The sequence below is a fragment of the Ursus maritimus genome, unplaced genomic scaffold (genome assembly GCF_017311325.1).
Source record: "Ursus maritimus isolate PB19 unplaced genomic scaffold, ASM1731132v1 scaffold_23, whole genome shotgun sequence".
Classification (NCBI taxonomy): domain Eukaryota; kingdom Metazoa; phylum Chordata; class Mammalia; order Carnivora; family Ursidae; genus Ursus; species Ursus maritimus.
Window position 1 is genome coordinate 31,741,063 of NW_024424786.1, and position 9,996 is coordinate 31,751,058.

Here is a 9,996-nt window from a genome sequence, read left to right on the forward strand (position 1 = left end):
TGAAATAAAATACGTCCCAAAGTGCTAAGGCAATTTTTGGCGTCTCTTGTCAAACTGGTGGCAGAAGAATTCCTGGCCCCTGTGAATGAGTAAAAACTGTTCCTTCAGATTGCAGACTTGTCTTTCTAAGGTAAGATGTACAGATAACAGTGGAAGCCAGGCTTTGCAATTGTGTGAGTATCTTTATTGTGTAAAAGTTAGATCACTTTGAGATAAAGCACACTTGGATTCCAATTCTAGTTTTATCACTTGAAAATGAATGACCTTGGGAAAATGAGATATTCTAAGCCTCTCTTTTTCAACTATGAAATGGGGATTATAGTTCCTGTTACTGTAAATATGAAATGTGATTCATTAAGTTGTGAGTGAGTGATTGGAATCCACTGTAGTTGTGAGCAGTGGTGTGATCAGATGCGAATCAGATTTAAAAAGGATCATATGGACTGTATCAGAGCCACAAATTGATGGAAGCCAGAAAGAAAGGGGAGGGATGTTGTGGGAGACTAGTGCAGTGAGCAAGAAGAAGTGGGGAGGGAAGGGAAATGATCAAGTTTGTGATATATTTTAAAGGGCGTTAATAAAATTTGTTAAAGGTATCAAATGTGATACAAGGGCAAGAATGGCATGAAGGACATGGTGGTATTTCTTGTCTGAGCAATGATATAGCAGGAGGTACCATTTAATGAGATGGGAAACACGTTTATTGCTGAAAATTAAAAATTTAGTTTCACAAGTACTGAATTGGAGATGTCCAGAGTTGGAGATGTTGCGTACAAGAATTTTAAAAATTAAGGCAGAGACACAACACTGGAGTGCTTTCCCATTTATTGGTCAGAAAATGTGGGCATATCCAACCAAAGATCCTAGGAAAGAGGTCTGAGGGAAGACACAATCCAGGGCAGCAACCTTGCATTCCTAGTTAGATCCACTCGCTTTAAATATGTCCGTTATCTTAAAGGAGTCTCAAGTATTTAACCTTTATGACTTTATGAACTGTGTACCTTTGCATGGAATTCCCTTGCCTTCTTTTCTTGTCTTTTCACTTTTCTTTTGAAACTCAGTTAAAGCCTTGCTTCCTCTGTGCAACAATTTTTATAGTGGCACTGATTACATTGGTGATTATTATGTATGTTGTCACCGAGTGTTGGAAACCATAGCTTATTCAACTTGGAAATCACAACATCTGTGACACATGTGACACAAACAGGTGCTCCTACCACAACCTTTTAGTTGAATGAGTCAATGAAAGAGTAACCTTCTAATGCATTTAAAAGTTTTCTCCCTTGTTTTGTAGATCACCAGCTTCTAATATGAGAAGTCAGCTCCTATGTAGACTAGATGGAACCACGAAACAATGTAACTTACTTTGTCCTGTTGGGACTCACCCAAGATCCAAAGGAACAGAAGGTCCTTTTTGTTATGTTCTTACTCTTCTATATTTTGACCATGGTGGGCAACCTGCTCATCGTGGTGACGGTAACTGTCAGTAAGACCCTGGGCTCACCGATGTACTTTTTTCTTGCTACCTTATCATTTATGGATGTCATTTATTCCTCATCTATTTCTCCCAGATTGATTTCACACTTGTTGTTTGGGAAAAATACCATATCCTTCCAATCCTGTATGACTCAGTTATTAACAGAGCACTTTTTTGGTGGATCAGAGGTCTTTCTTCTGCTGGCGATGGCCTATGACCGCTATGTGGCCATCTGCAAGCCCTTGCATTACCTGGTTATCATGAGGCAGTGGGTGTGTGTTGTGCTGCTGGTAGTGTCCTGGGTTGGAGGTTTTCTGCATTCAGTAATTCAAGTTAGTACTATTTATGGGCTCCCATTCTGTGGCCCCAATGTCATTGATCATTTTTTGTGTGACATGTACCCTTTACTGAAACTGGTCTGTACTGACACATACGTCATTGGCCTGTTAGTGTTGGCCAATGGAGGAGTGATCTGTAGTATTGTGTTTGTGCTCTTGCTCACCTCTTATGGTGTCATCTTGCACTCTCTAAAGAACCTTAGTCCAGAAGGGAGGCGGAAAGCCCTCCAGACCTGTGGTTCCCACATCACTGTGGTGGTCTTCTTCTTTGTTCCATGTATTTTCATGTATGTAAGACCTGCTAAGACCTTCCCCATTGACAAATCATTGAGTGTCTTTTATACAGTCATAACCCCCATGTTGAACCCACTGATCTACACCCTGAGAAATTCTGAGATGACAAATGCTATGAAGAAGCTCTGGGGAAGAAATGTCATATCTCTCAGTAGATAAGTGTATTATTCACCGTGAAGAGAATTATTTGACATTAGGGTCCACATCTTTGGAATGTAGAAATCCTCTTAAGTTTGATTCTGACTTCCTTTTTGGAAAGAATTTAAGTTAATTATAATTAAAGTATGAACTGGATGATTTTGCTATAACAGTTTCCCTTGTGGCTAGAATGTAAGGTCCATAGCACCTTGTCGATCTCTTCACTTAGAAATGTGTAATGCCTGTATAGCAAGGAATCCATACTAGGTAATGAATTACTGAGGACATTTTTATATGATTACACTAATTTTTAATTATTTAAAAATGTTTTAAAAACATGTTTTTTCTGAGACAGGATTATTTTTAGTTAGATTCTATCAGTTAAGTTTATTCTTTTTATTATCTAATTTAAAATACTTAGTGTTATGTAGTCTTTCCTTTATTAATTTTTGGTTGTTTTATATAAAGATATTTAGACTAATACCCTTAGTTTATAAAAGAAAAATTGAAGTGTAATAGATAATAAATAGTAATATTGAAAACCTTACAAAAAGAGATAAAGTGTAGAATAAAGTTCTGTTTAAGTCTCAGCATAGTTCCCAGTTCTCTTCCCCAGAGGCAGTTGCTTGATCCGTGTCTTTAAACTCATCAGGTAATAATCTTTACAAATGCAAGTGTAAATTTAAATATTTGTAGGTGAGTCTTTCTATGTGTATGTAAATATTTGCTTTACTTTAGAACTTTTTATAAGTAAACTTTTAATTTATAGTAGTTTTGTTTATTGATTTATTTTTAATTTTTTAATTGACATACAATATCACAGTAGTTTCAGGTTTACAGCATCGTGATTCAACAATTATGTACATTATGATAGTGGGTGGGATTAGGGAGGGAGAGAGGTTTTGAGCAATCTCTTGGAGAGCCCTCACTTTTCCAGACCCCCTGGCTTGGGCTGCCTCTGTTCCCCATGGCAGCATGCCTGGCCTCTGACATGGCACTTTTGCACCCACGAGGAGGTGATGGTGGAGGTGATGGGTGGGGAAGAGCAGAGCCCTACTGGGTTAACCCTCAGATCTGGCTGAACATCCTGGTGGGTCAGGAATTAGATCAGGGTTTGGGCGAGGTGCTGAGGTGTGGGGGATTCCACCATGCCTCCCCACCCTATGAGTTCTGCAGGGGGCAGCATACTGTGGACCTCAGGTTGGGGTGCAGCAGGTGCCCCAAGGCAGCCTGGAGACCTCTCAGGGGGAGAGCGAGCTGGGAGCCAAGTGGAGAGCGAGCTCTGAGGGGGGCTTCCCTGAGCACAGTGCTGCCCCACCAGAGGCCATGAAGCCAGGCAAGGAGAAGCTGGAGCAAAACCCTGAGGAGTCCCAGGACATCAAAGCTCTGCAGAAAGACCTGGAACAATTTGCCAAGCCCCTGAAATTGAAGAGGATCACTCTAGGATATATCCAGGCCAATGCGGGGCTCACCCTGAGGATTCTCTTTGGGAAGGTGTTTCACCAAACAACCGTCTGCCCCTTTGAGCCTCAGGAGCTCAGTTACTAGAACACGTGTAAGCTGCAGCCCTGCTGCAGAAGTGGGTGGTGGAAACTGACAACGATGAAAATTGCAGGAGATATACAAAGCAGGGACCCTTGTGCACGCCCGAAAGAGCAAGTGAACAAGGCTGGAGATCCGAGTGAGGTAATCTGGAGAACACGTTCCTGCAGTGCCTGAAACCCACCTGATGCAGATCAGCCCCACTGCCCAGCGCTGGGACAGGAGAGGGTTGCGGTCTGTGTGTACTTCTGCACTGGGTGCCAGAGGCACGACTGGCCAGGAGAGGATTTTGAGGCTGCTGGGTTTCTTTTCTCAGGGTACCAATACCCTTTCCTCTGGCACCAGGGCCCCACTTTGGTACCCCAGGCTATGGGGGCCCCAACTTCACTACCCTGTACTCCTTGGTTCTTTTCCCTAAGGCGGAAGGCTTTCCCTCTGTGTCTGTCACCACCCTGGGCTCTCCCATGCATTCACACTGAGGTGTGGGCGCTTCCCAGGAATGGGGGGCAGAGGAAAGGGGAGAGCTAGGGAACAAGAGCCTGGGGTTTGTACCAGGGCTTTGGGATTAAAGTTCTTCATTCACTGAGAAAGGAGTTGGGAACACAAAAGGTGTGGGGGCAGGGAGTTTGGAGAGAACTAGTTGGAGGGAAGGTGAAGTTCAAGGATGCTCTTGTTTTTAATCCCCACATCACTCATCACTTTGTTCTTAAAGAATCCTGGGACACACACACACACACACACACACACACACACACACACACACAAGTACCTTACGAAAGGCTTCCATCTGTTACCATACAAAGTCACTACAATATTATTGATTATACTCCCTATGCTATACTTTTCATTCTCGTGAGTTATTTATTTTACTCCCTGAATATTGTACCTTTCAGCCCCTTCACCTATTTCATGGATCCCTTCACTCCCTCCCCTCTGACAGCAGCCAGTTTTTTCTATTTATGAGTGTTTCTGTTTTTTGTTTGTTTTGGTTGTTGGTTAAATTCCACATAAAAGTGCAGTCTTTTGCAACATCTTGAAGATAGTCCGTACCAGTCCATATCGATCTCTTAGTTTTTCTTGTAGTCCATATCCACACTTGTAAATATATACTAAAATATATGTATCCTTTCCTGTTCATGTTATTACCTTTTTCTACAATGACGAATTTTATTACTGTATTTTTGTGACTATGTGCAAGTATGAGTTCCTAGGAGAGGACTTGTTCGTACATGTATTAGAGTCAATGGCCATATAGTTAAATGTTGAATTTCATAGTTATTGCCAAACTGTCATCCTTGAGATTGTACTAAAGTGACCCTGCTGCTCGGACTGTGAAAATGCTTCTGTCCACATTCTCGACAACCACTACCTGATACATACTCATGGCATAAGGCAACCTGAATAAATTGCAACCTTTCTCATATTATTGAGTTTGAGTATCTTTTCATGTGTTTAGTGAATCATCTATTAGTGTTTTTTATCTATTTTGTGTAATTGTTGATCTTTTCCATACGGATATTTACTGAGTGCTCTCTTTTACTAAAGAAATGATGTCTTTTACTGTTTGCAGAAGTACCTGTTATTTTTCTGTAATTGTACTTGTGGTGTGTTTTAATACTTGTATACATTATAGAATGCTTTTGGCATGTAAATAATGTTTTTATTAAGTTAATATTAAATTTTTTTGGTTTTTATATCTTGCTTAAAAAGACTTTTCCCATTTTATTCGTACCAATGTGGTCTTCAACTGCTTTTTTTAGCACTTAATTTTAAAGCATTTTTGGGCTTGTATATCTTACATTAAAACTTTTGATCCATCTGGAATTTATTTTGACATAGGCATTAAAGAGGTATGGATTTTTAGTTGGTTTTCTAAATTTCAGGGTTTTTTAAATAGTTGCATAATTTTCTTTTTGCCATTGACTTGAAAGCCTATTATATTCTAAAGTTCCATATATATTTAGATCCCATTTGAGATTCAGTTCTGTTTCATTGATCTCTGTTCATGTACCAGTTGGTACACAACAAAATTGCTTTCATGTATATCACATTTTGATATGTCTCTCAATATTCTTTTTCAAATTTATTCCTATTCTTGCATATTTATGTTTCAAAAAGAAGCTTATAATAAAATGAGCTTACACTGAAATAAGATAAATTTAACATTAAAATAAGTTGACAAAATAAGCTTAAAATAGTTTAGATACAAAACAATAGTTATTATTTTTAAGAAGATTCAATTTCAGAAGATTAATTTAGGAAGGGTTTACAGCTTTCTAGTACAGAGAACTGTTATCCATGAGGAGGTCTTTCCATTCAACAAGTCATCTTTCTTGACCTTGGGTACTGCTTCCATTTTCTGCCTGTGTGACATGTGCCTTCTACATATCCGCTGTTCTTCACCCATGACCCCTAAAATGCTGCTGTAAGAAAAACCATCTCTTTCAGGAAGTGTGTGACTGAAGTCTTTGCTGAGCATCTGTGTGGCCATCTGCAGAGCCCTGTATTATGAAACATCACGAGTGACAGGGATATGGCTTCCTCTTTCAGGTGACATGTGCTAGAGGCTTTGTCCTTGTAACCATTCAGGTCCTCTTCACAGTGTGGCTGCCTGTGGTGGCTCCACTGTCATAGACCATAGTGCATGACGTAAACCTTTGCCTGAAACTCATCTGCATGGGCATTCATACCCTTGGTCTCTTTGTTGCTGTCCACAGTGGGTTCATCTGCCTGTGAGAATTCTCCTCTTGATGGTCTCCTAGCTGGTCTTCATGTGCTCACTGAGGACCTGTAGCATGGAGGGGAGACACAAAGCTGTGTCCACCTGTGTCTCTCACATCACTGTGGTGGTCTTAGGATTGTGTCCTGCATATTTGTATATTTGCACCCAATCACCACCTTCTCCACTGATCGAGCTGTGGCTGTGTTGTATAGGATGGTAACTCCCTTGTTAAAAGTGCACACTCAGAAATTGGGAGGTGAAAATGCCATGAGGAAGTTCTAGGGTAAAAATGGTAAGTTTGAGAGATATCTGTAACTTTATAAGATAAATTTATTAAATGGAAAAGAGAAAAGATAATTTCTATGTTACAGAGGCACGTGAACACTATTTGTCCAAAGTATGTTTATTTTGACATATCGGCACTGTGAGGAAAGGTTCAGGGAGGAAATTATCATTGTAAAAATATCCTATTTACATTTATGTATTGTCCGTTGGTCAAAGTTCAGGGTTCTGTGAGAATTAGTTCTCACAGTGTACTGTGACAGTTCTTGCACAATGGCGAGTGTCAGGTCACAGATCTGGACATTTTAATTCACCGGTTCTGTTATTGGATGACATACCTGCTTTCTCAACAGGTGTGTGTGTGAAGCCAATGATATGTGCACATACGCCAGCCAGTGTGCTGTAGTTTTTGTTGACATCATGCACCAATTAATGAAGCCAGCTTAGTTTTTAAATGTAGTTTTTAACTTGTAGTAAAATCCAAATAACAAAAATGGCAGTTTTAAGGATGTGTATGTGCATAGTTCAGTGGCATGCAGTCATTTCACATTATCGTGATGATTAATTAAGTTAATTGACGTTTGTTATGCAAACATCAGTACCATCTATGTCCAGTGCTTTTTCATCTTCCTCAACTGAAATTTGACATTTATTTCTTGCCTGTGGTTTTGGCATCATACCCAGGAGATCATTGCCAAATCTGAAGTTCTGAAGTTTTCTTTCATGTTTTCTTCTAAGAGTTTGATAGTTCTAGCTGGTAGTTTAGGTCTTTGATCCGTTTTGATTCAGTTTTTTATACGGTGTATGTGAAGTGTTCAGTTTCACTCCTTTGCATGCAGATATTCAGTTTCACCTGTCTTTTCCCACTGAACACTCTTGTCCCCTGTTGAAAATAATTTGAACACATATGCAAAAGTTTATGTCTAGGCTCTCTATTTTATTCCATTGTTGTGTCTGTCTTTATGCCAATGTCACACTGTTTTGGTTACCATAGCTTTGTAGTAAGTTTTAGAACCAGGAATTCCTCCAATCCCCCCCCCCCACCCCACCAAGGTTATTTTAGCTGCTTGGAGTGCCTTGAATTTCCACCTGAATTTTAGGATGGATTTTTCTATTTCCATAAAGAAACACATTTCTTTGGATTTTGTTAGGGAGTGCATTGAATCTGTTTTTTTTTTTTAAATATTTATTTATTTATTTATTCGACAGAGACAGACAGCCAGCGAGAGAGGGAGCACAAGCAGGGGGAGTGGGAGAGGAAGAAGCAGGCTCATAGAGGAAGAGCCTGATGTGGGGCTCGATCCCATAATGCTGGGATCACGTCCTGAGCCGAAGGCAGACACTTAACCGCTGTGCCACCCAGGCGCCCCTAAATCTGTTTATCAGTTTAGGTAGCACTGACGTAATAACATTAACTATACCAGTTCATGAACGTTGTTCCATTTATTTGTATCTTCTAGAATATCAGGAACACTGTGTAGTTTTTCAGTGTAGAACACTTTTGCCCCCTATTTAAGTTTATTCTTAAGTATTTTGTTCTTTTTGATGCTGTTGTAAAAGGAATTGTTTTCTTAATCCTCTCTAGGTTGGCACTGTTAGCACAGAAATTTAATGTCTTTTCATGATAAAAAAAACCAAACAACCTCTTGGGGTTAAGGTGCTTGGGTGGCTCAGTTGGTTAAGTGTCTGACTCTTGATTTCCGCTCAGGTCATGATCTCAGGGTCATTAGTCAAGCCCTATGTTGGGCTCCATGAGGAGCATGGAGCTTAAGATTCTCTCTCTCTCCCTCTCCCTCTGTCCCTTCCCTGTTCACGTGCTTTCTCTCTTTCTCAAAAAAAACAAAATGAAACAAAGCAAAACAAACAAAACAAAACAAAAACCCAAAACCCTCTCAGGAGTTAAAATGGGGGAGCATTCGGAGGAGTGTATGTTTGCCTTGGCCTTGAACACAGCTAGATCAATATAAAATCATTCTGAATACGCAGGAAATCAATTTGGGTACAGAGAGTAAAACACACAACTGAGGTGGGAAAATAAGCTACGCTGTGAAAGGTAGGAGGTGCAGTGACATGATTTGGGGGAGAAAGGAATTGCCAGTGCTGCAGAGGGGAAGGAGTCCTGATCAGGGATGAAGGAGAGAGACAGAGAAAGAGGGAACAGAACACAGCGCACTGCACAGGAAACACCTTCCCCAAAACTACTGTCAGGAGAAATGAGAGGGGCTGATTATCACAAGTTTTTACAAGCAGTGGAGCTCAAATCTGAAGTTTTAGAAGTCTGTGCCATCACTGGGTGGAGCCTGGCAGGTGTAAAAGTCATTCTGTGGTAAGGAGGGCAGAGGCCCAGGAGTGGACAGTGTTCTCTGAGGATCCCTGGGTCATATTGGGAGAGACATTTCCCCTTCCTGGAGTGCATTTGGGAGAGGAGGCACAGCCTCTGCAGGGACAAAAGAGCCCACCTGCCTCATTGAGCTGCCCTGTTTATTAGCCTAGGAGCAGAGGCCCCAGCTGAGAACAGCTAACCTTGATGCTGGCTTTTTGCTGTACTTTACCATAAACTTCAAGCCCCTGCACATTCATGCAACTTCCCTTCTGGGACAACCTGGCACCAGGTGCAGATGATCACTGCAGGTTCCTAACATCTGGAGTTTTGAAACCAAGCCAGCACTTGTGAGATAAAACATAGGAGCACTGTGCTGCCAGGTGGGCAGACAGCTCTGACAGGGTGAAAGCAGGGGTCTGAGGGAAGCCTGGGACAAACAAGGGGGAGATTGTTCGCTCTTCTGTGGGGGCTTCCTGAACAGTGGCAGTTGCAGACTCCCTTCTCCCCGTCTGGGGACAAGAGAGCCAGCTGATGCCATTCTTATCCATGCCCATCAACATGGAGGGACTTCAGTGAGCAGCACAATACCCACAATGAAGGCTTGAGCTGCCTCCCCCTGTGCTCTGCACATGCTCCCCCCCCCCACAGGAGAAGTGTGCCTGAGAGAGCAGCAGTGCTATCCCCCCATCCCTCCGAAGACCAGCAGAAATCCCTGCACCCAAGTCTAATGACCATAGAATGCGAAGCTTCAGCTCTGGGGGAATAGGATCTAGCCTCTTATAATAAGCAGACTGAAACACTCCTGGCTAAAACTCAGCACACAGTGGAGAAGGTCCAAACATTCCCCACTGGAAGCAAGGAGACTTTCTGTAAACGACTG

At 41.5% G+C, this 9,996-nt stretch overlaps 1 protein-coding gene and 1 pseudogene across 1 annotated transcript; both read left to right on the forward strand.

The window, feature by feature from the left end:
* Positions 1–1,335: 1,335 nt before the first annotated feature.
* LOC103672274 (olfactory receptor 4A47-like) lies at positions 1,336–2,268 on the forward strand. Its single transcript, XM_008700938.2, has one exon. The coding sequence runs from the start codon at positions 1,339–1,341 to the stop codon at positions 2,266–2,268; it is 930 nt and encodes a 309-aa protein (XP_008699160.1). The 5' UTR covers positions 1,336–1,338.
* Positions 2,269–3,214: 946 nt separating this feature from the next.
* LOC103672273 lies at positions 3,215–4,268 on the forward strand (annotated as a pseudogene).
* The last annotated feature ends 5,728 nt before the right edge of the window (positions 4,269–9,996 follow it).

What these genes read in the sequence shown, in the direction of transcription:
- LOC103672274 (XM_008700938.2), top strand. Translation starts at nt 1,339, where the DNA reads ATGGAACCACGAAACAATGTAACTTACTTTGTCCTGTTGGGACTCACC.